Consider the following 26,202-nt stretch of genomic DNA (forward strand, 5'->3'; position numbering starts at 1 on the left):
ACGTAGCCACTTGCTCACTCCCCTGCCATCAGGATTGGGGAGAGAATTGGAAGGGTAAAAGGTAGAAAACTTGTGGGTTGAGATAAAGACAGTTTAATAGGGAAAGCAGAAGCTGTTCACACAAGCAGAGCATAACAGGGAATTAACTGAGTGCTTCCCATGGGCAGGCAGGTGTTCAGCCATCTCCAGGAGGGATGGGGCTCTGTTGAGCCCCATCACATGCAGCGGTGGCTTGGGAAGACAAACGCCATCACTTCAAATGTTCCCCCTTCTTCCCCCAACTTTATATACTGAGCATGATGTCATGTGGTCTGGAATGTCCCTTTGGTCAGCTGGGGTCACCTGCCCTTGGCTGTGTCCCCTCCCAGCCTCCCATGCACCCCAAACTTCCTTGCTGGTGTGGCTGTACCAAAAACAAACAAGGCCTTGGCTTTGTGTAATCCCTGCTCAGCAATAACAAAAACATCTCTATATCATCAACCCTGTGTTCAGCACAAATCCAAAACACATCCCCATACCAGCCACTATGAAGAAAATAAACCCAGCCAAAACCAGGACACTGTATTTTAAAATAAAGATTTGTTTTATAATTTATTCCTTTCTTCAAATGCTTTAGTAATTTAGTACAGCATTACTTTGGGTATGTAATTTAGATGAAAACACAGTGCTAAGTAAGAACTGAAGAATTACAACTCTCTTCTGTTCCTCAAAAATTTTTCTTTCTTCATCTGTATGGGAAGGTGAATGGTTTTCACAAAGATTTCAGATATAATCAGCATTACTAAAAGCTAATTCTCACAGCAGCAATAATCATCATATTCAGTCCATGAAGTGTAATGAACTCGAGAATTTCAGCATTATGTAACTGAGATCATTACATGTATTTAAAAGGATGTTATTCCATGATTCCCAGATGCTTTAATCTCTAAGTGATGATTTGCAGGAGCAGTGGAAGAAGATCCATTGATTTAATTTTCATATGTGTTAGCACTAATGCAGCATCATCCCAGTTTCTTTGCATGCAGCCTTACATTCTGCTTTTTTTCTCTCACTGCACTTTCCTGTTTTGCTCTTATTCCACATATACTCACAACTAAAATATTTTCTCTTGGCATACTTTGAACTGATGACTTTTCTTCTTGAAGTTAAGTAAGATAGAGTTAGTGGGAGTTGATGCAGTGACTTTGTGTGAGTGGGAAGTTATGATACTGATTCTTAAGCAACGTGGTTTGGAAAATGGCGATACCGGTCTGTTCCCGGTGCCCTCTCTGCAAAGTTAATTTAGAATATGTCAGAATCACAAGCTTTTTTTTCCTTCATGATCAGTTATACAGTACTGTTGCATACTGGGAGTGCACAGCTCTTTAACACCTCGCAGTGTATGCAGATTTTTTAATTTAAGATAGGTACTGTTGATGGTATACAATGTACTTTTCACCTTGAAATCAAAGCTTTCTCTTCTGTTTTAGAAAGAAAGCTTTGTAGTAGTTTCATTATTGGCTGTGATAAATGAAAGGATAAATAACATTAATGAAGAGAAGGTATTAGGTTTCTTGTCTTTTCAGGCACATCCTTTTCCTTCACTATTTATTTTCTTACTATTCAGATCCTCTGACTTAAAATAATCTTGTGCCTTTCCACTCTTCTGTTTTTGGTTTACATCATCCTATTATCTGCCGTGGTTTTGTCTAAAGGTTTTCTGTCTGTGAGCTGTGGGTGGAGAGTGCCACTCCAACTAATTAATGGTAGTTTAGAGACTGTGCTTTTGTAGACTTCATCTATAATCAGTAAGGACAGACCCAGAGCCTCCTTTCGGAGGTAATTCAGAGAAGACTTATATGCTCATTTTAGGTTCAGCAGAATAAGGACAGGGCTTTCAAGGAAAGAGTTTTTTGTTAGAGCAATTGTTGTCATAGGAGAAGTCCTCAAGCTAGCTTTTAAAATCACCTGTTAAATGGTAGTCCTCGTGCTCTGATTGTAAATTGGCAAAAACAAGGAAATGCTTATTTTTTGTAATTTGACAGACAGCCTTGTGGATAGCTGATGTCTGAGCCATAGGTCTTAAATGACTATTTTGAAGTCAACCTATTTCTGAAAGTAATTTAGTTTCCAGAAGCTGCATTAGGCAATACTAACACTCCCCAAACATTTTCTATTATGTTCCTTGCCGGTTTCTTTGTTTGTTTGAGCTTATGGGCTGTTCTGACCTAATGAGCCTTTTAAAAAGCCATTGCAGTAGAGTAGCATGTGGGTTTTAGGAAACAGATTTGCAATACAGAAATAATAACCAAGTTTTTAACTGAAACTTTGGACCAGTGTAAGTTCCAAGTCTTCAAGGCTCCTGAAAAGCTCCTGCTTTTCATCTGGGCTGTCAATACAAAAGCATTATTCCCTGAAGCTAATTTCTCTTACTTATAAAACTTGGTGATTTCATCTTATGTAAGAACACAGCCAAGAGCAGTTCTGAATCAGGTAAGTGCTGTATCTGTCTGTATGGAAGAGAAAGGTAGGAGTAAATAAATATTTGCATATCTCAGCTATGTTTTTCTAGTTTCTAGAAGTCTGACTGAGGAACTTCCCCAGCTTCATGTGGAACTATTTGCACTTGAAACCCTTCATGACATTTTTTGTATATGAACTTACCTGACCACTTTTTTTAGCTAGGTTCTGGCATCTGTAAGTCATGGTTATGATTGATAACTAATCATGCATTTTTGTTGGTTGCTTTATAGAAATTTTCTGTTTCTTTGTTAAGAGAACTGTTTGTAATACTTCAGTGGTCACACCATGACTTTCTAGCACACAAGTCCCATCTTCCCCCCCCCCCCCCCCCCCACTCCCTCTCTTTTTAGAACTTCAAAAACAGAGTAAAGCTTTAGAAATCTATTTGGTTTCATGGTAGAATTTCCTCCAGTACTTGTATTTTTTTCCCTAATATGAAATAAAAGATTCACCAAAAAGTTTTATTTCCTCTTCTGAACTGAACTACTCAAGACTGTCAGAAGTTTTATGTTTAATTTCAGAGAGATTTTCAACTAGAATGAGTGCTCATCTTCAGTGGAAATTCTGGCAAGTCTGTATTAATGTGTAGGGGAGCAGAAACTGATCTAAATACTTTACTTGGAAGGAAACCAAATATTTTCATTATGAAAGTTAGTATTTTGAAGCACTTCTGTGATCTTCAGAATCCATGCTTATCAGGCAGTTTTAAAACTGTGGTCTTATTTTGAGCCATGTCTCACTGCTTCAAAAACTGACCTGCTGAATTTGGTAAATGATGACTGTATGATTGGTATCGAGTACAAAGTAGTGAAAAAAAGAAGTATCTGTCCATTTAACCAAACAGTGGTTTTAGGTATAACATCTTGTTTTTCTTGTGTGTGTGTTCAACCAGCTCCAAATAGATCTCTCTGCTCTAATCCCATTGCTGTGCTCATGGTAGGCTTGAAGAATAGAGTTCATTTTCTGAGGGTTACAATGCAGATTGGGGAGATGGGTTAATTATTTTTTAATTTTTAAAAGTTTTTCTTTGTTTTTTTCCTTTCCCCACAACCCTTCCCCAAACACGTTTGTGCACATAAAACAGCTTAATTATATTTGCATCTTCCTGTAACATCCTAGAGACTTAAACTCATGGAATTACTGAAGAGGATTTCTTTAGTGGGAGTATAAAGTTTTGCATTATGATGAAAACTGAGTAGTGCTAACATCGGACTGTTCACTGAATCAACTGCTGAAATTGTTATTAAAAACAACAATTCTGAAAATTTCTCTAGAAAAAAATTCCATGTTGCAGTATAGAAAGATGAGTTGCTTTTATTAGTGGTGGTATCACTGAGCAAAGTTTCTCCATGTACAAAATCATCTAGTCTTTACAGGGTGAAATCAAGACCCAGTTTATCTGGAAATTTAACAAGCAGATTGTGGAGCACAGGTGTGATCCTTTTCTGGTCAGAAATCCTAATGAGAAATTATAAGGTATGCTTCACAATTGCTGGTATTTTCAAGTAGTTTTCAGATATTGATCTGGCTAACAGAAAATACAGCATATTGATAAAATCCCCATTTCGCAGTAATAGAAGAATAGACACAAAACCAAAAAAGTGTACATGCTTAGGAAAATGCAGGCCTGCAAATCAGAAAAGGCACATTGGGCTTCAAAGTAGTGTTTGTATTCCTAACTGCTCCTCAGAACTCTGAGGAGTTGATGCAATTGGGATAATACTGACTTCACATGAGCAGGGAGGTGCATTAACCTTCAAAATCTGCTTTTTGGGGAGGATCTCCAAGGACCTGGGGGTTGCAGGGGCAAGTGGAGCTGAGGAGTTGCCTGCAGGAGTCACCTTACTCAGCACAGGGAGAAGCTGCAGCCTTTTCACTGGTGGAGAGTTCAGGGAGATTCCTGTGGTTTACCGTTTGCTGTCATGGTTTCCACAAGGTCAGGGGTGGCTGGAGAAAGCCACCCCCAAACCCAGACAGCAAGGGTGAAAACTAGTGCAAGAATGATATTTCCTTTTTGCAGAAAGGGTTAAGGAATGTTCTTGCTGAAGTGTTATCAACGTGATTTTATATAATGAACCATAATCAGAAATAGTATGCAAGCCTGATTAAGGCTGTTGATGCAGTGAAACAGGAATACACCCACACATGTACTTTCTGTAGGTAATTTACTTTTGAAGGTTTAGAATTGGAATTTAAATTATTTAAAATCTGTTTTCATTTTATAAAATGTTTTTCATGCATGTGAACCAGGAACAGATGTAGATATTTCCTTTTACTGACCATGACTGAAAAAAACCAAATCACATAAGGCAAAAAGATTTTTCCATCATACTTCCTCAGATTATAATGAAAAAAATCTCAAATAGACATGCTGGACTATATTTGGAATGTTTGGCTGGAGGCTTATTTTTGTGGTATCTGTGAGTTGTTGTAGCCCAGCTTAAAGAAAAGTGAATAAATCTTGTAAGGTGTAATTTGGGTCTTGGGCTAGAAAGGCAGTTGACAAAAGACCTGCATGGACAGGTCAAACACGCACAAGTTTACTTATGCTTTGAGGTAACTGGTAGTATCCAACCATCCACCTAAATTTTCTTCTCAGGTTTAAGAATACATGGATGAAGTGCCAGTACTGCTGGCATATGTGCGCTTGTAATAGACTGATTCCTATTTAAATTGCAAAGTGTGTTTTTAGATGTTGCTGCCACCTTGCTTGCTCTTCTCAGTTTGTATCTGATTTGTCAGCTTGACTGTCTGGATTCATGACTTGAATTGCTTATTTGCCTCTCCTGGTATTGTTGGAATTTGGTGTAGGTTGCTTCACGCAATGAGTTGTTCACAGACTTTCACAATTACTCCTGAAGTGTTGATGCAGGTGGCCAGGTATGTATTATTTTCCTGTTGCAGTTGCTGACTCTGCCCTCAGTGAGTGACTGGTGTTGCTATCTTTAAAATAGAAATGCTGTCTACTTGGATGCTCTCAGTTGCTTTGACCATGTAGTCTGTGGTAGGACTGTGGAACATAACGTACCCACATCATCAGATCGAAGGGTCTCATCTACCTGTTGGTCACTGCTAAGAGATTTTCCAAGTAACCTTTCTTGGTTTTCTGCATATGAAGAAATTCTTCTAAGTCCTGTGAAATCCAGCTTGAACACCTACTCGTAGCACAGCACTCACAAGAAATGAATCAACTGAAATATTTCTATCTACCTTTATTTTTTTTCTAAACCATAAATGTTGCAATCATGCAGGATGCAGATTTCTGCTGAGTAACTGCATGTTTTAACACATAGGTTTTTGTCCCTTTCTACATTGTTTATTCATCATTATTGAAGTATTTTAGGTGTAGAATAATAGTTTATGTACTACCAATCTGGCTTTTGCCTTATGTTTTTGCATACATTCCCATACAAAAAAGGGGAATGCCATTGTAATATTTGTTCATTTAGCAGAGTACAAGGTCTCTCTAGTTGTACTCCGTTCCCTGCTAGGTTTTTGGAGTCGCTTGCAGGTTTATATGTCATTATTTTGGATTTCACATTGAAAGCTTCAGACATCCTTTGCAGTTTTTGAGGTGATATCAGTAATGGATGTAACACACTCTCCTCTGTCACCTGGTGAGAGAGCACCTAGGGTCCTAAATTCCTGTCAGTTGTACGGTCCCATCCATATTTTTCTGATGTATTTTCATGCCCCCAAAACTAGTGAAGTCTTACTTAAAACTGTATTTCTTTTAGTCTTAATTTTAAATGACATTTTTTTAAAGGAAGATTAACCAAAAAAGCTATATACAATCCTATGTGGAGGTTGAACTCTTTTTTCCTTTATATTCATGAATATGGCCTTTTGGAAAATATGTATGTAATGCATGTATTTAGGAAATAAATGCAGTTGTCAAGGACAAAAAGCTTTTTATATGTGTTTTGTCAAAAACAGGAAAGTGAATTTTCCCCACGGATCTCTGTCATGCCTTCTTAGGCTATATTGGAGTTAGAGAAGCCCAAAAGCTTTTTATTTTTTTTTCTCCCCACTCTGGTGGATTTATGGTTCCTCATAAGGTTAGATTTACACAGCACGTGTGTCAAATAGTAATTTAAGATGGTTTTCTTTTTCGATCCATGGGATGACCCCATCTTTAACTCAGAATGAAACCAAACTAGTAAATAAACCTCTTCCTTGGACAAAGACCACAGCCTTTTTAGTTTAGGAGGATCTGTTACATTGGAGCACTGGGAGGGGTTGCCATAAGCACTGCTCTAAAAATATGTGACTTACTGAATCTGTTGCCATGCCTTCTATGTGAACAGCTTAATTGTCTGAAGAAAAATGTTATTTCATCTGGTTGTCATTTTTGTTTGCTTGTATGGATAAAGTAGGCTTCAGAAAACACAAAATATGGTTCCAAAAAGAAGATTGCACCCAGTATTCAGTTTCCCACTTTGGGGTGGAGCATATGGGAGAAATGCAGCATGCAGTAATCCATCAATATCACTCCAACAGTGATCTAGGTGGTTGCTAGTGGCAGTCATTTTAGAATCCTTTTGGAAATTGATACATAACTGATTTTGAAACCTATTTCAGTGTTTCACTAAAAGGACACTAGAGTTTGGCTCATAAATGGCATTGCATGTTTGTGAGTGATGTGATTGCAGGCAAAGTATGAAGCTGATGGTCTAAGAGCAAAATGAAAAGAGTGGAAAATATACAAACATGAAGAGTTGCTGGAGATTATTCTTGCTTTCTTATAAAATCTGTTGCTTACTAATACTTTGTCTTCTAAGATCAGTATCTAAAAAAGCAGTTACCTTTTTTCTTTAAACTTTTTGGTTTAACCTATTTTTATTAGCGGGAGTTTATTTTTACTTTATCTGCGCTTTTAGATCATGTTCTTTACACTGATATGCCAGTATGCTTTTAAGAGCTTAGCAGTATATTAATACAAAACTTGCAATTTGAAAAAGATAAATTGGCATATTGATCAAAAGAATATTACTGAGTTTTTAGTTTTTTCCAAAAGGATTTTTAATGAAAGGCTGTGGAGGGTTCCACTGAGTGCATTTCAATGTGAATATTGCAGTCATAGGATTTAAAAAAAAATAATTTTCAGGTTTTTGCTACAAATTACTGTCTTTCTCTAAGGTTTCTAATTGACTTCCTTTCTTGGTGTTGCACACTTGACTGGATGTGGCAGTCACTTGAAATGGAAACTGCTGTTCTTCTTGCAAGGATTGGTTGAGAATTACGTGCTTTCTTATCTGTTCAAACATGTGAACTGTAAAAAGAATCTCTGTTGCTCTCTGTAGCCCTGTATGACTTTATGGTTTAGACTGTAATTTTCAATATAATTATTTTGTGCTGGCTTTATTTGCCTATGGTTTGAATAATCTGAATATCTAAAAGATTCATGCTGCAGGGCATATTCCAGGTTATTAGAGTCAAAATTTCCTGTAGAAACATACAATCAATGTTTGATAGGTTTAGCTTTAATTTTATTTTTTTCATATAGCAATAGTGAATGCAGTTCATTAAGCACATTTACTAGTGTGAAACACTAGTAATTGTGGGAAGTCTTAGAATGACATGAGGGTTAATTACCATGTTTGCTAAAGTTATATTTAAGTACTTCTTCTAGAGAAGCGTTAGAAATATAACATTAACATCTTATGTGTAAATATATGTAGATGTATACACACAAAAATATACATGGTATATACATACAAAAGCAAATTATGTATTTTAGAAGTCTTTGTCATAAAAGAATACCATTTAGGTAGTTTGACATTTTAAATAGATTATTTGGGAGGAGAAAAACTATTTCAGTAGTAGCTTAAACTTGTTTTTCACTTTGCAAACATAGTGTTTGATTTTATCTGTGGAACTTCCAGTTGCCATTTTATTTATTTATTTTTTTAATATACAGGAACTGTAACAGATCCAAGTAATGATCTACTTGGTATTTTCACATTAGCTGATAAGGAAGCAAATTCATTTAACACCTATGAGTTATTTGGAAGCTTGAAGAAATGATATTTCGTTTGATGAGATGCTCAGCTGTCTTTGAATAGCTTTCATTGAGGGAGCAAATTGAGGTCTGAAATTCCATACTGATGGAGTTTGTTCTGTCCCCTTGGGGGCTGGGGCCAGAAAAGCTGCATGGCAGAGGGTCCCAGAGTTGGGAAGGAAGGATTGTGCAGTGGGATTGTCAATAGCACCAGCAACTGGGCTTAGCGTGACAGGAGACTGTGTGACGGGCTGCTGAAGGGGCCTGGGACATTAGCAAAGGAATGGTGGTGGGGCAGAAATTGATGAACACCTCTGGTGTGGATGTCTGGTGACACCCTCTGCGCATAATTCTCCTGTCCAGCACTGCAGCAGTACCTTTAAAGCTGGAGCAATAGTTGCAAGAGCATCTTCAGGAATGTGTATGAATGTGAAAAGCACTCTAGATGATTAATATCAGGGTTGTGGAAACAAAGCCTATTAATTTTAGATAAATTTTAACTTTTGCTTCTGAAAAGCTGCTTTTGTTCCTCCCTTAAACGAATGGCTTAATTATCAGCCAGCCTATGGAGAAATAGTGCTCTGTGGAGGTTTGAGAGCTGGATGACTTTCATGAAGGCACCAGAACAGCTCTTTGCAATTTTTTTACCAGATCAATAGTTTAGGGAGAAGCAACTGCAGTGATAGAGTAAAAGAAAAAGATCTCAAAGGCTAGCAAAATTATGGGCTTATATTTTTTAAATAATCCTTTTATCAAATTAGTGATGCAGTCTAACACCTGTTACAACAAAAATTAAATTAGTTTTGAGTTGCACTCCAGATGACTTAGAAGCACCTGGAAATTTGGAGAGGTGGAGTAGGTTAGAATATCCTCTTTAGAAGTTTGGATTAGGTTAAATACTCTCTTTACCCCTCTTCCAAACTGAGGTCTCACTCAACTCTGATGTTTGTGGCATGTCATGAGACATGGTGATGTCTGTGTACTCGTTTGCTAAGTCTGGCCATCATGAACGGAGCCAGTGGAAGCAGCTCAGAGACCACAGGCTAAATTCTGTCTCTGTACTGCTACCAAAGATATGCTGGAAAAAAATGGTGGCCACACTGGGGGAGAAAGAACTTGTATGGGCCTTTGTGCTATGCAAGTATGAGCAGGGATGCAAACCTCGGGAAAGGGCATCCTTGGCATGTACTGGAATTTGTAGCTCTTACACTGAACTGTACCTAGGCCAGGAAGTATCAGCCCATTTTGGGGGAGGTTTTCTTGGTCCGTTGGTTTTTTGTTTGTTTGTTTTGTTTTGTGGGGTTTGTTGCTTGCTTGGGTTTTGTTTTGGTTTTTTTTTTTTTGTTATTTTGGTTTGGGGCTTTATATAGGTCTGATTGTCACAGTATCAGATATTAGTCATTGTAAAACTTGGACACTTGCCAGTAAAGCAACTTTTTATAAGAGTTCACACACCAGGAAGGGCAGTCTATTTCTGGAACCATTACCCAGGGATGCAATATAGCAACAGCTACAAACTGAGAAACAGACAGAGAAGAAGCATCTCTTTAAAATAAGAAAAGGGAGAATTAAAAATCAAACTATTTTGTAGTTGGTAAAAAGTTGCCTTCTTTAGAGATGGTATCTGTGAGCTGGAAAAATTTGCTCTCATGTTGCTACTGATGTAGACTCATTTCCTAGAGAGCAAGCACTCCTTTCAAAAGTAAATTGTTTTTAACAATTTTGTTCCAGGAATAGAATACAGTATAGCATACAGTAAGACTTGTAATCTGTCTTTTAGATCCTGTAAATTACTTTCCAGGAATGGGATTCTATACTTCATTAACTAGATGACTGACGCTGCTATTAAATGGAACATGAGTGTTGAAGTAGGCATGACCATGTGCAGTCCTTTTGTCACTCTTCCTTTCTTAGTTAAAAGGAGTTTTAAAGTATTTGTTTCAGCAACAGTTACTTATACACTTGAGAATTGTGATATTCATGTCTTGATTAATGCGTATCAAATGGATGTGAAAACAGAGGATGCAGTTCTGGCTTTGAGATATTGTTGAGTTTGCTTGGTGAATAATGAGTAGGAAATCATAACAGAACAAAATGTGCTGAAGTGCACAGGTGGGAGATTACTGTCCCCTGTGTTGCTATATCTGTTTCAGTTTAATAGCTTTTATTATGCTTCATTTACCATCCTGTTATGTCACGAGCATTTGCCACTGACTGCAGGAGATTATGATTATTGAGTGTGAGTTCATGGTCTTGTGCACAGGGAGGCCAGCTGGTTCACTGCGCTCTGAGCCAGCTCATGCTTTACCACCATGGTTACCAGGGCTCAGAACCTGGGGGAGCAAATTCTGTTGAGTGCCACAGTGGATGGTGCTCAACTCAGCACCCTTTTCTAGTGATTGCGCATCCTCCGCATGTTCCATCGTGAAAGCAGAGCGAGCTTGGCTTTGTCTGTAGAGAGGCATTTACTGCAAGAGTGCAGAAGCTGGTGGTAGTGACTCACAGTAATTACTGTTACACCCTAAAATCAATGTAACCTTGCCTAGGTTCATGTGTATTTGCATCACCTACTTCAGCACAGAATGAAGCTAAGAATAAAGCAGTGCTAAATCCTAGCAAATCTGTGCAGGTGATCATTGTGTGTACGGCAACAGATGGCACCCTGTGTCCTCAGAGCAAAGATTTTTTTTTTTCCTGATGGTTGGGGTGCAAGGAAACATTCAGTGAAAAAGGCAGAAACACAGACTTGCTGACATGTGAATCACGGACAAGTTTTGTAGACATAAATTGGTGAAGTGGAGGGAAGAGAAAGGGAGGTTGAGGGAATCTGTCTGGGCAGAGCTGACAGTTATCACAAACTCAGGTAACACAAAGCCAGCAATTCTGCTAGGTTTGGAAAAAAATGAAACCAGTAAGTTAGTAAAATACCAAACACTATTCTTCAAATAGATTTTCAGTTTGTAAAAACTTCCTCAGAAAGATGAACCTCTTAGCTTTCCTGCAATTACAATGATGGAAGTAATCCTGGGAAGAAAAGGATAAAGTTAATAATAGGCAACCAGATGAAGTATTTCAAAAGGCTAAATTGAATTTTTCTCCTCTGAGGAATTAATTTTATACAATTAGACGTTATTTTGTACATATAATAACTTAATTGGCTGATAAATTAGTATTCCCTCCTGAGGTTTGATCTGTTATAAGTCAGGTAAGAATTTGTGACACAAATAGATATGCTTTCTTATATAAAATATTTTTCCTTGTTCTCATTTATTTTTCTAGTTTTAGAGGAGCTTCTATTTTTCAGGAGCTTATACTGATGGCATTTCTTTTCCCAGTAAAAGTTAGCAAGGATTGCTGCCAATAATGTGTGTGTTGTTGCGCTGCATTTCCTAAATTGACTGTGTTTTAGTAAACCCCGTGGAACAGAGAAGGTATCAGTTAAGTTTTTAAGAACTGCTTGCTTTAAAATGTTATTCTCATCTCCTTATCCTACATTTTTGGTGATTTTAAAGTATCCCTGGCAATATGTGGCATTTACCACCCTCTACCATGTTTTACTGTTTGGGATGGAGCAGGTCCATAATACAGAGGCTTGGCAAAGCGTGACTTTCCAATAAGTTAAAACTGATTCGCTCATTTCCAAATTCTAAATTTTAAAATGCCACTTTATAATGAGGGCTGATGGTGAAGTATGAAGTCTTTCCTTTGGAATGTTATGAGTCATGAATAATTTGGTGCCCCCAAATCTATCTCTGTCAACATCAGACTATTAGGATCATTAGCACCCATGATTCCAGAATCTGGAGTCTCACCATGTTCTCAGCAGATAAGAGTAATTGCTGAATCTTGTCAAGTAAGACTCAGTTGTGGGTAAAGTCGCTACTTTGCAGGGAAAAAGAGCATGATTACACATAACTAAAGCTAGGAAAAATTGTAATAGAAAGTATCTGAATTGATATGTCAGGCATAAGCTCCATTCCTCCATTCACCTTAACAAGTAGTTGTTGAATTATCTTCTTTGTCTAACTAGATCCAAGATGGAAGCTGATTACTGTGCAGTAGTTGAGGTTTTTTTACTATCCTGAACTGATTTCAGTGAGATATTTCTTCTTGATCAACTACTTCTATTTGCTGCTTTGTATTCCAAAGGTCTCTAGATGAAATCTTGACTGGTAGGTCTTCATTTTTCTGGGTGTGTGACTTGAGGCATAACAAATAAGAAATCAAGATCCTTGTCTTCTCTGCCTTTTAAGAGTGATGGAGTCTGCAAAACCATCTTGCAATTAATCTACAGGGTCCTTTTAAGTTTTATAAGTGTGGTTCTTTGTCCTGCACCTAAAACTTTGGCTTTGGAGGAGACAGCCAAGTGATTTTGGAAAGTATAAATAGAAAGCAAAAGAATGAAGATAGGTTTTTGCTTATTTTGAGTTGAGATTAGTTACTTGGTCATCTGGTACTGGTAAAAACCTAAGAATAAAATTTGTCCTAAGAATCTGAGACCTATTTTGAATAGATACTGGGATTGCTTTGCTAATTATTGTATGGAATCTGATAAGGCGATAGTTGGTTTTACGATTATTCTCTTAGCTCTATTCAGGTTTTCAGTTGATATAATCAGTACTAAGTTTTCATTTACCCTTTCAATAGTTTTTGCATGTGGTTTTCATTTACAGCTTTTTATATATAGTGGTTCATCTGATTATTTTGTTGGCCTCCTCAGTAATTTGAGATGAATTGGAAAAGTACATTTTCATGGTTTTGCTAGTTTGTCCTCGCCATATTGTGTTCACGTAGATATTCATAACTCTACCTTAAGTTGTATTTTTTTCTATATTGAAATGGTAGCAAAGTGGGATTTGTTACTCTTCACAAATGCTGCTCTTGGCATTAGAAGTAGGTACCATACTGCTGATCTTGTAATTGTAACTAATTTTAATATATTGCATATTCTGTGTTAGCAATTTTGCTGCTTAATATTTAAGTTCTGGCAGGTTTTCCTGTTCAAAATAACACCTTTACTGGTCTTTTAAATCCAGTGGGATTCACTCTGTCTCTGATGCTGTCGTGTTTTACAAATAATGAATGCTAGAAAAGGTTAAAGTACAGATTGCTATTGTTGTTTATTTTCATTAAAGCTGATAACCAGTGTACCCAGGACCTGTGCTTCAGAAATTTTTGATGTTATCAAATGTAATGTTTTCACTTTATTTTGATTGAAACTAATCAAACCTTTTACACCAGACTGTTAGGTCTTGAATTAGACACCAGGCTGGGAAGGTCTAGAGAAATAAACAGGGACGGGTGGTTGCACTCTCAAAAAAAAATTGACTTAATACTGGTTTAATTCATATAGACACAATCAGTGGTGGAGTTCATTTCTTCAGAGTATGATAGTAACTATTACCATAATCATTTATGGCCTGTATTACAGCTGCTACAGCAGATGAAGGAGGACAGCTGCAAAAACCTGCAGAACATGAAACATCTGGTCCCCAGAGTGAGACATGCATAAAGCTGAGTCAGGAACAGAGAATTTCCTTTGGAAAATAAACTGTGTAACTAATGACAGAACCATGTATACAACAGGTCAAGAGTAAGTCACATAGACCACTTAGTTATATTTTTTCATATCATTAGAGATACCTTTGTATATCTATATCCTTATTTAGGATTGTTGTCCTGAAAATTTTTAAGGGAAGACATATAATTTGGGGAGGTAGTGAGAACTAGTGGTGTTTAGATGCTTATATGGTCAACACCAAGCTTGAGAATTTTTAGAGCTGCTGTGTGAATTTGTGTCCTGAAGTTAATGACAAACCTGTACTACTGGGTGATCTGTTTCAGTAGAACAGCATTTGAGGGGGGGGGGAGGTGTATACTTTGCTTTCAGAGATAATGTTGGTAGAAGGGGAACAGAGAGAGACAAATCTTGGCTTTCACTTCAGACTATGAAGAGCAGCTTGTGGTAGTGGATGCTTGTACTCCTGCATGTTTGATGTTCAACCCTCAGTTTGACTTTTCCTTTACGATCCCTTTTAGCCTGGCATTCTCCTGCCCTAAATCCTTATCAGTTTTCATTCTATCTTCCTTCTGTCCTTCCTATAAAAGCAAGCCTGTATAGAACTTTAGGAAGTGCTGTGAAGTGTTGCTATTTCACAGAGGTTAATAGTGCTTAAACACTCTTTGATAGGCACCTTGAAAAGTAGGCACTTTCATAGGCATACTTTGAAAAGTATGGGCAGAAGATTAGGTTATACCATGGCATACAGTCTTTGCATTTTCCCTTCCTTGATCTGATGGTGCACAAAGTTGTTTCACCAGCCTGATTAGTTCTTAGGCTGGAGAGTGTTTGAAAATTGTAAGAAGTTTTGGCTGAATACTGAATTCGGTAGTTTTCAAACAGTAGCATAGGTAGACTGTCTTTCTAAAGTTATTCTAATTAGAAAAAACCCTGTTATTTCAGCAGTATCATTGACAGCACAGAGCTGAGTGCTGCAGCTGACACAACAGAAGGAAGGGATGCCATCTATGAAGACACTGACAAGCTGAAGGAGTGGGTCTGTGAGAACCTAATGAGGTTCAACAGGTCCAAGTGCAAGGTGCCGCACCGGGGTCAGGGCAATCCCAGATGACTACACACTGGGAGAGGAACTTTTTGAGAGCAGCCCTGTGGAGGACTTAGGGGTGCTGGTGGACAAAAGCTGTACAGAAGTCAACAATGCTGCAAGTGCAGAAATCCTACCATATCTTGGCCTGCATCAAACGCAGCAGGGCCAGAGGTGTTAGTCTCCCCTGTGCTCTGTCCTTGTTAGACCTCACCTGGAGTAGCGCATCCGGGTCTGGATTCTTCATGGCAGGAAACATGTGGAACTGTTAGAGCAGGTCCACAGAAAGGCCGTGAAGATAAGAGGGTTTGGGCAACTCTTCTAAGAAGACAGATTGAGAGAGCTGGGATTGTTCAGCCTGGAGAAGAGAAGGCTGTGAGGAGACCTTATTGCAGCCTTCCAGTACTTAGAGAAGTATCTTGATAGAGAAGGATCTTGAAAAAGATGGAGATTTTTTACCTGAGGAAATAGTGATAGCACAAGGGGGAACAGTTTTAAACTCAAAAATTTAAAGATTTATATGAAATGGTAAAAAGTTCTTTCTTGTGAGGGTGATGAGGCACTGGAACAGGCTGCCCAGAGGAGTTGTGGATCGCCCATCCCTGGAGGTGTTCAACCCCTGATCTAATGGGCGGCATCCCTGCCTGTGGCAGAGGTGTTGGAACTGGAAGATCTTTAAGGTCCCTTCTAACTCAAACCATTCCATGATTCTAAGACTGTAGCAGCATTTCAAGGAGAAGAGCTGTGTTTATGTAAATGCCTGTGCAAATAGAGTTGTACCCTGGATGACTCGCGCTGTTCTTGTTACGTGTGATGCAGTCAGCTTGCATTTTAAGTATTCCTTATGTGTTGAGCTTTATATTAAGAGCAGCTATTTTAAAGAAGTGCTTTATATGGCAAGTGAAATTTAAACATGCTGCCTTTGGAGGCAGAAAGTGCCCTGGGTTGGTATTTAATTAGCGTGGTGCAAAGTGCTGTAGTTCGAAGGCTGCAGAAAGTGCTGGTTTTCCTGGAAGCCTCAGCAAGCCTTGATTTTAGACAGTACTGTATTGTCAATGCTGTGCTGGTTCAGCAGCATCTCTGCACACATTTAGCAAATATTTAAAGGACACATTTTGTGTGATTGGTTCAGCCTTTGGAAATTATTAACTTCTTTGTGTTAAAGGATGTACAGAGCAATGCAAGATTTTATCTTGACAATCCCATGCTTTTGTCTTCTACCAGCAAGGATGTATTTGTGGATTATATTTTTTTAGCTCCTCAAAGGGCAGTGTATTAAAGGCTTTGTAATCACTTCTGTACTGATGAGGTATGGGAAAGCATTTAATTTCTGTGACTTTGTGAAGCTGGAATAATACAGGAGCTGTGGTAGACAAAATTTTATTAGCCAGGGAAATAAATGAAACTTTTCATATCAAGTTACTTAAAAGTATGTGTTTCTATTTAGCTTTAACCTTTTTATATGTTGTAAACTCTGGTCAGAGGTAATACATGCTTTCTGGACTATGCGGCTAATGTGCAGATAAGGCTGTGCAAAGCACAAAGTAAATGTTGTTGCCAACCATCCTCTCTTACAATTTTATACTCTTTTTGCTAATTAGCTTCTGTTTTTTATTTTAAGTTAACATATCAGATATTTATATTAATGGCAAAGTTGAATAGGTAATGTTAATACCTAATGGCAACCAAGGTTGTATGGTAAATTCTTTCAAGTGGTTATAAAAATTGGAGTCCTGATCTGGCTCTTACATAATTTATCTGGGAAGTGTATGCTGTATGTATCCTTAGCTGAGAAGCTCCCTACTTGTGTGCTTTGTAACACTGTTCACTAACCCAACTAAAAAGTACCTCTAATAAATTCAGAAGGAAAAATTTGTATTTGTTGGAACCAGAACCCAGCATTATTTTTTCAGAAGGCAACCCAACAATACCTAGAAAACTTGTCGCCGCCATTTAACAGCACTGCATTTTTGTGATGATGATCAATGTGATTCAAAAACGTGTTTGTTAAAAATATCAATTATATGTAATAATTACCTTGATAGTATCAGTTACTAAAAACATTCTGTATTAAGGAATTAATTATTTTCTCTCTTTTTTTTCTGTTCCAGGCTTAAAAGAAGCATAAGCCATACAAGTACACCTCTCACATTTTGGAGCACGTGTGATGTTAAAACTATTTGAATGTATTGGAGCATGGCTGCTTCTTAAAATGCAGAATTTAAAGGAAATTATTGCCTATCAAAACCTACTGAATATCTGAATTTTCTGGACATTCAGCATTTAACTGTGTCCTTAAATGTCCATGATTAAGATCTCATGCACCCATTGTATATTTTGGAGACTATTCTCCAGAAGAGAACTGTGCATTTAAAAAGCAGAAATGACTGTGGGTTTTTTTGGAACTTACTAAGGTTGAACATACTGAAAGACCATGACCAGCTTGAAGCGGTCCCAGACCGAAAGGGCTGTTGCCACTGGGGTATCAGTCGGAACAGATGGCACCTCAAAAGTCCACTCGGATGACTTCTACATGAGGCGCTTTAGGTCACAGAATGGCAGCTTAGGATCTGCAGTCATGGCGCCAGTTGGACCTCCTCGCAATGAGAGTTCCCATCACGTTACCTCTACCCCTGGAGTCCCTAAAATGGGGGTCAGGGCAAGGATTGCTGATTGGCCCCCAAGGAAGGAGAACATCAAGGAGACAACCAGATCCAGTCAAGATATTGAAACGTCAAGTTGCCTTGACAGCATGTCTTCTAAAAGCAGTCCTGGGAGTCAGGGGAGTTCTGTTAACCTGAATGCTAGTGATTCTGTCATGTTAAAGAGCATCCAGAGCACACTTAAAAACAAGACCAGACAATCTGAAAATCTAGACTCCAGGTTTCTTACACCCGATGGCTATCCCAGTTCCCCAAGGAAAGCTCTTCGCAGAATACGACAGCGCAGCAACAGCGACATCACCATAAGTGAGCTTGATGTGGATAGTTTTGATGAATGTATTTCACCCACGTTTAAATCTGGACCATCTCTGCACAGAGAGTATGGCAGCACATCTTCCATAGATAAGCAGGGAACTTCAGGGGAAAGTTTTTTTGACTTACTGAAGGGCTATAAAGATGAAAAGTCTGATCAGAGAAGCCCAGGCTCAACTAAACTCGGTGAGCTTCTGATTGCCAGTGGAAGCAAGGGTTCAGGATTCTCTCTAGATGTGATAGATGGACCTATTACTCAAAGGGAAAACCTGAGGCTCTTTAAGGAAAGGGAGAAGCCACTCAAGAGACGCTCAAAATCAGAGACAGGAGATTCATCTATTTTTCGTAAGCTGCGTAATGCCAAAGGTGAAGGGGAACTTGGGAAGTCTTCAGATCTTGAAGATAACAGGTCAGAAGATAGCATTAAGCCTTGGACTTGTCCGAAGTGTTTTGCTCATTATGACGTACAGAGTATTTTATTTGATTTAAATGAAGCAGCAATCAATAGGCATAATGTTATTAAAAGAAGGAACACAACGACAGGTGCATCTGCTGCTGCTGTAGCATCACTTGTCTCTGGACCCTTGTCCCATTCTGCAAGTTTCAATTCTCCAATGGGCAGCACTGAAGACCTGAATTCAAAAGGAAGTCTTAATATGGACCAGGGGGACGATAAAAGCAATGAACTAGTGATGAGTTGTCCTTATTTTCGTAATGAGATTGGTGGGGAAGGGGAAAGGAAGATCAGCCTTTCCAAATCTAATTCAGGTTCCTTCAGTGGGTGTGAAAGTGCCTCATTTGAGTCAACTCTGAGTTCTCATTGCACAAATGCTGGAGTTGCAGTTCTGGAAGTTCCCAAGGAGAATCTGATTTTACATCTAGACAGAGTGAAAAGATACATCGTTGAACATGTAGATCTTGGTGCATATTATTATCGAAAATTCTTCTACCAGAAAGGTAGGTAAATTGTATTTCTCCTTGAGTTTTCAGAATGACTTTTTGTTTTCCAAACATGCAAAATCCAGTTGATACTTAATAGTATTTGCAAGAATTAGGGATTTCTTCAGTGGTGTATTTTACTGCTGGTATGTGCTGTATCTAATAGTCTTTCAGAGTGTTGGAGTATAAGAATGTTGAGAATTTTATTGCTGATAGCTATGGTAGCAATGGCTACAAAATATGAATGTCTTGAAACACAGCTTTGGCTATCCATAGGAGTGGGCAGGGGTTGACACTTGAAAGATTGAAATAAGAAAATCCTAAAATACGAGAGCTTTCTTCCCACTGCACCAGGAGTTGATTTACTGAGGATTTAATGCAATGTGCATCTTAGGTGGGTAGAATTTACAATAATCTTTGGACATACTAATTAACTTAATAATCCATTTCAAAATTTTTCAAAATTAATAATACAGAAATGAAGACATATATAGGTATAACTTTATGTACACACCCAAATATCTGTGTTTCAATGCCAACAGTATATGTGAAAAACCAGAGTGCAGTTCTCTTATCACATGGTTCGGCCCTGAAACCAAGGATTATAATTTCCATGGGATGTATATGGGAGGGAGAAAAAAGCCCAAAGCAAGAGATCAAAGCCTTTTGACCTGTAGAAAAGAGCAAGCCCCAAACATTACCCAGATACTCCCCCTCTCTGTCCCCCCAGTCAAAATAATACTGGTACCGGAAGTACAGATCTCCCTCTCATGATTCTGGGAGTGATCAAAAAGGATTGCAGATCCTTTAAGTCCTTTAAAAGAGCTCAGTCTGCAGGACTGTGTTGTATTTCCTGATGGATACAGCTGGTCTGATGACTGACCTGGAGAGTGCTTGTTCCTTGCATTCCAGTGATCAGGATTGGTTTCTTCTCTGCAGTGAATGCGGGTCAAAAGAGCTTGTTCCTCACATATAAAAGCAACAGGGATGCCTGATTAGAATTAAATTGATAGTCTTAAAAAGAAAAAGCTTACCTTTCTTAACTTCATGTTATTGCTAATAATCTCATTTCCCATTTTTCTCTTGCCTTCCATATATGTCCATCTCTCACCTCTTCCTCCCTGTGTTTGGGTGTCCCATTGTTTAGGTGGCTCTTGTTACTCTTTCCATAGTCTCCTCTTTCTGCATTCTTTCTAGGGCCGAGAGGTAGCCTTTACTCTGTGTTTTTTGAGAGTGCTGATCCATGTCCTTTGGAGACATAGAAGTTAGGAAAAATAATAGTTTCCTGGGAAAAGTAAGCTAGACATGTGATACAGGATAAGGTATGTTGGGAGGGGAGAGCCTGAGGTTTGTGACCTTTGGGATTATCTTCCACTCAGTCTCCCTCTGGAACAATTTGATTCCTTATCAGTCTAGTGAGTTTTGCAATCAGCAACTAAAGTTTCATGTTACAGCTGACCTGATTTACAGCATTTCAGCCCTAAGAGGGGCAGATATTATTCCTCCCCCTTCCTTGTACCGGTTCTCTTGTTTTCAGAGAACTTGATAAACCAGTTGAGTTTACTGAACAAGCAAGCAGAATTCTTGCCATCACGATAAATTTGGGGTTTACTGCTTCATTGTTTCTCTCCAGGTCTGGTGAGGAATATTCTTATTTCCTTGCAGTCAGAGAAGTGCCAAAACCATATGGCCAGGTAAGGGATGGAAGTGAACAGCAGAGGAGGAAGGAGACATGAAATTTCTGCCCTCAGGCAAAACCAATTTATTGGTTTGCCTTCTCCTTAAGGGAAACCACGCCCTCATGCTACTACAGTTCCAGTCACCATTATGTTTCCCTTTTTTTTTGGGTGTAGTTAGGAAGAATTGATAAAATCGACATCATCTAGTCCTAATGGTACTAGTAAGGGGCAGCCAGATATAAAAGTGTGTGTTATGGAGTAGGATTGGATGGGGAGAAGAAGCTGTGATTTTTTTTTTTTTCTTTAAGCAATAAAATGCGGTTTTAAATTCACTTTTCTTATGTTAGTCCAGCAGAGTCCAAACCAGGGGTGTTGTTTCTTCTAGAGATTTTTATCTTAAAAGCTGTACTTCAGAAGCCTCATTAGATATCCCAAACCCCAGTTTTCTACAAGTGCAAAACACATTTTGTTTACCACCCAGAGTATCATTGTTCCCTGAGCAAACTTTAGACTAAGCTGATGACGTGGGATAGTGATAAAATTTGAAGCAGCATCATGGGGGAAAAAAAAGATCTAGAAAGTCAGTTGTAACTGAATTTTTTAATGTAACATGAAGCAAGTAATGATGCAGAAATTTTTTTGCTGGAAGAGGAGGTTGGATTTTTATGATGTTATGGATGGAACAGACAGTGCCAAAAGACAAGTTTCAGTAGGATAAGCTCACCAAGTCAGTAGGCTTTGTATAATTTTATAGTCTTAGAAGTATTGTTAGATGAATTCTGATTTGACATCAATACCTTTTAAAGATCTCAAACCAGGAAAATGTCATGGACTTGGAGAACACTTGGTAACCTTAGAGCTTGCAAAGAATAAAAAGCAATGTTCCAGAGAATTGTAAACTGAGTTGGTTTTCATTCCAGCTGGAAATAACAAAGAAGGTAATTTGGGACTGTATCAATAAAGAACTGCCAGTTAAAAATCATCAGTGATTCCAGTCAGCATGAGTTCATGAAAAATGTCTTGTCACATAAAAGAAAAAAGACATAGTTAATCTTGTGTCTTAAAAAAAGGATGAAAAATATTGAATTCATATAGATCCTTTTAATTTCTTCAAGGTATTTTGGTGAAATGCTGATGGTAACTCATCTGTAATCTTTAATTATATGAAATCAATAGCTCATTTTTTTACAGGTACTGTTACGTAGATGATAGATCCATGTGAAGTTTTAGCAGTGTATGGAGGAAACATAAGTGAGCTTCTAGTATTACTAAAATGTTCCAAATTAATTCAAATGTTTTAATCTAGTTAGTGTAAAATATTTCCGTATGACATTTATGGATGAGTCTTGTTTAAGTTTAATGAATGCAAATGGATGAGTTTTTGTATGTAAAGGAAATTGGTCCCTCTACAAAGTACTGGAATTGATAAACAGTATTCTGGCCTGGTGTCCAGACATCTCAGTGTGAAAATACTGGTGGAGATGGTTTAGTGGAGGTAAGAAAAATGATACTTAGAAAAGGATACTGGGAAGAGAACTTCATAATGGCAGGCTGAATTCAGTTTCTGTACTTTATATCTGAACTAATTGTGCAGACTCCCTTTGTACTCAGTGGAGAGAAATGAGCCTTGCAGGATCTTAGGAGTTTCAGTCTCTTCTCTCAATTCACTAACAGAAGCTCATGCACAACTGACTCACATGGAAATGTTGTTCATTTTTATAGGAAATGAATGCCCCTCTGTGATGCACAAGATGTATTAACAAGGTGGTTAAATAATGGTGTGTTTTAAAAGGTGTATTTGATATAAGGACTTAACTAAAAGTTGAAGATACATATAAGTTAAGCTTGTGCCTAAAAAAAGAGGGAGAGGATGAAGCCAGTGCAAGAACCAATTTGTGGAAGTTGCAGACATGTTTATTAAAGACTTATTTACAATCAATACTAAAATCACACACAGAGAAAAATTTGTTTCTGTTAGCTTGTCCGAGTGCAGTTCAGGAAAGAGAGATGTCACTCCAGAGGAGCAGTCTGTTTGCTCTGTCCCCATAATTGGGTCTGGGAATTACAGTTCTCATGGAAAGAACCAAGAGCATCTGTTTTGCTTCCATCCTTCTCACACAGTAGTTGCTAATGTTGCCATTTAGGACAAATGTTAGTTACTGGCTTAGAATGAAAAACTTGACTGAGAAGTAAATAGTTTCCTGAACTGGTTTTATAACAAATGAGCTGTTGGTTGGCTTTCCTTTAACTGTTGTCAGCCAGTAAAAATACCCTTTTCGCTAATGCTCTAAATTGCTGCATATTCTATCCAAGAGTTGGTGCCTTTCAAGTATGTGGCTGGACTTGCAGAGCTCCCAAAATGCTGCTTGCCCTTTTGTCTCCAGAGAAGTACTGGGCAGAGTTTTCCAGTACTGTAAATGCTGAGCTAGGATTAGAGGAAAATGCTTGATGTGAGTTTCATTCAGAAGAGAAATGTTTGGGGTTTTTATTTCTAGTCCAATTACACAGAATTTAATTTGGACGTGATATCTAAAGAGAAATATGATGAAAGCACAAAAGAACTTTTTCAGTTAAAATCAAGTGCGTTTACTTGGATTTCCATTGCTAAGGAAGCTCATAAATATCTGTCAGGAAAATAAGTATTTTAGCTTTGGTCCTTTCACAGGAAGTATCTTTTGAGTTCTGTGATAGATATTTAACTATTTCTAAAAGTATGTACCGTTTGTTTTAATGACCAGCTGCAATCAAGTAATTGTTCTTTTTTCGGTATGGATTTATGAGTTAATTTATGGCTGCTGCTAGGTGTTCTGATTGTCTGTTAATTAAATTATTTTTCAGCAGTTGTTTAGATTAAATGTCAGGCTTGAGAAATGTTGTTTCCAGTTAGCTTCTGCGTGGTGTGGAGAAATAAGCTGTCTTCCATGGTGTTCATGTTTGACATCAAGTTCCTGAATTATAATTGTGACATAGCCCTTATTTTCCCAATAAAACAACTAATTTTTTCCCTTTACACTGCATATTAAACTTTTTGCACTTTAATCCTGCTGCTACTTTTCCTGCACTGGAAAGAGAAAACTGTTGGATATAAGGAAATTCGGAATTTAAGGGAAAAATCAGGTGGAGGTACAAGAAAGTGTTCCAGAAGGAAGAGTAGTCAGGTACAGGGATATATATTGTAGCTTGCAGAATGAATACAGAGATGGGGTTTAGGGGAGGAGGAAGAATGAAGATGAAGGTAAAGAATGAACAATCCATTAGGAAATGTGAGTAAAGGAGAGGGAGAAGGATGTGCAAAGGAGAGCAAGAAAGACAGTGCCCAGTGCATTCTGAAGGAAAAGAGAATAAAAGATGTTTCCCCTTAGCAGAGGAGTGTAGACTTTCACGCTACTTCATGCAATTTTCCAAAGCAATAGGAGCTAATTAAAAAGCTTAATCAAATTATACAGAATTGTATGTGTATTTTGTGTATGTGTATGCAGTTTCAAACATTCCTCTTGCCATCCTTCTGAGATGTGTTTTCAAGATGTAGAATAATTTCTTCTGAGAAAATTTTCTATCTGAATTGCAGGCTAGAGTGGTTGCAGGGTACACAGGTTTTACCACCTGTGTGGCTGTCAATAGAGTAAACGAATGAATTGTTTGGACCCTTCTACTGTGCACGACCTCTGTATCTTTTTTCTTTAAGTTTTTCAATCATAAAAGCAGAGCCACATCACTGTTTTTAAGTCACTCAACAGTTTAGCGTGGAGATGTCCAAGTTACCTCAGGTTTTGGAAGCTGCATAATATACTGATTCAAAACTTAGTCTTTCTCCAAGACTGTGCTGCATATGCATTGACCTTGTCTGCCATAAACTGTTTGGCGAGCTATAAACATCCTGATAGAAAACCAAGCTACTTAATGCCGGAGAAGGAGAGGCTAGGGTGCTAGGAAGATAGTTTGAAACTTTGAACAAAACATCTCTGGCATTTACAGGGCTCATATCTGTGGACTAGTATGAGAACGTAATTAGAGTTGTATAGATAATGAAATTTATTAGTCATTTTCCCACTCACAGCCGCACAAAGTTTAATGACAGTATTTACAGAATATTCCATGAGAAATTTTTGAAAGAATTTTGCATTTTAATTACCTTTGTTTAGAGTATTGGCTTTTCAGAACTGGCAAATGAATTTGGTAGAAAGCAAGTCTTCTAATGCTGCAAGCATGTCTCTAATGCTGTCTTGCATGCTCTGAAATCTTAAACAGAAGACATTGAGTGAAGGATAATAAAATACCAGACACTGGGGACTTGAGTAGAACACCCAAGAGCTTAGAGTGCTGGACAGCTGTGTGAAAGCATCAAGTATGTTGGAGGGAGATTTTCTAAGAACCAGCAAGTATATATATTTTAAGTTTTAAAACTTAAAATATATATAAGTTTTAAAGTACAGTATGAATTTTTAAAGAAATAGAGTAAAAAATGAGGCTCCTAATTTTTTAACTGTATTATTAATTGGAAACATGATTGCCATTCATTTTAGATGGAGTGTATTTCAATATTTGTTTTTATTATCTTTAAAAATACAGTTCTTGATGATGTTAAAATACTTTACATTTCCTCTCTGTAGTAGAATAGCTCATATTAGACTGGTCCTAAAGTTCTTACTTAAAATTGTTGTTTTAAGAATAACAAGTAATCCATGTGTAGTAAAAGCAACGTGGTTACATTTCCTGTCAGGGCAGTTACATCTTTTCTTTATACCACTGAATTTCACGTTTCTTTGAATTGCTGTATTTTCAGGTGGTTCTAACTTTATATTTTTGTGCATGTATAAATTCATTCCTATACGCAGCTTATTGAGAATGATGATGTGGGACTTACTTGCACAATGCTTGACTCCTATTTTTTTACTTTTCTCTTACAATTTCTTGTAGGGAATATATGTTTAAATTCAGCAGTTGCTTAAGATATATGCAGCTTTGTTCAAATGTTGCTGCATTAATGGTGATATACCTTTGTCATCAGTCTAGATAGTTTGTAATGCTCAAAAAGTTCTACAAAAAAGCCTTCAATACAGTCTTTAAATTTGTTGAGCTTTGATTTTTGTAAATGTGCTTTTCTAACTTTTTTTCATGGGAAGCTTGGCTTTACATGTCTATAGTTAGACATATATAAAAATGTGTTTTAAAGAATCTGCTGTTCAGCTAGTGAGTGATTTCACCAATCTTGTATTCTCCTCTCTGCTGCCTCCTGCCCTGGACTGGTTTTCAACTGATCTCTTAGCACTTTAAGGGTTGTTGAATACTTCACTGTTCACTATTTATGCTAGTAATTGTATTCTTGTGCTTTATTTTTCTGTGGTACTATATAATATTTTTTCTGTGAACAAGCCTTTAACAACTTTTTCAGCTTCATCAGTTTTTCCCATTTTAAAACTGAGTAACGTGTATGGAAAAAGCAAAAAGCAGTCAAACAAAAATAAATAATTTACATCCTTTGCTGAGTACAGTTGTTTGAC

General features: G+C 37.7%; 1 protein-coding gene across 6 annotated transcripts in view; it reads left to right on the top strand.

Annotated features, from left to right (window-relative positions):
* SIPA1L1 (signal induced proliferation associated 1 like 1) overlaps positions 1–26,202 on the top strand; it is a 199,622-nt gene that overhangs the window by 111,955 nt on the left and 61,465 nt on the right. For 5 of the 6 annotated variants that reach the window (XM_084208669.1, XM_084208668.1, XM_084208672.1 and 2 more), the window contains exon 5: positions 17,220–19,040. In XM_084208669.1, the coding sequence (XP_084064795.1) occupies positions 17,543–19,040 (1,498 nt within the window). In that variant the 5' untranslated portion in view covers positions 17,220–17,542. Of the gene's footprint in view, positions 1–14,076; positions 14,097–17,219; positions 19,041–26,202 lie in introns of those variants that run through there. The other variant, XM_084208670.1, reaches the window with a different exon arrangement.

This window comes from Fringilla coelebs (genome assembly GCF_963513975.1).
Source record: "Fringilla coelebs genome assembly, chromosome: 6".
In the NCBI taxonomy this organism is placed as follows: Eukaryota; Metazoa; Chordata; class Aves; order Passeriformes; family Fringillidae; genus Fringilla; species Fringilla coelebs.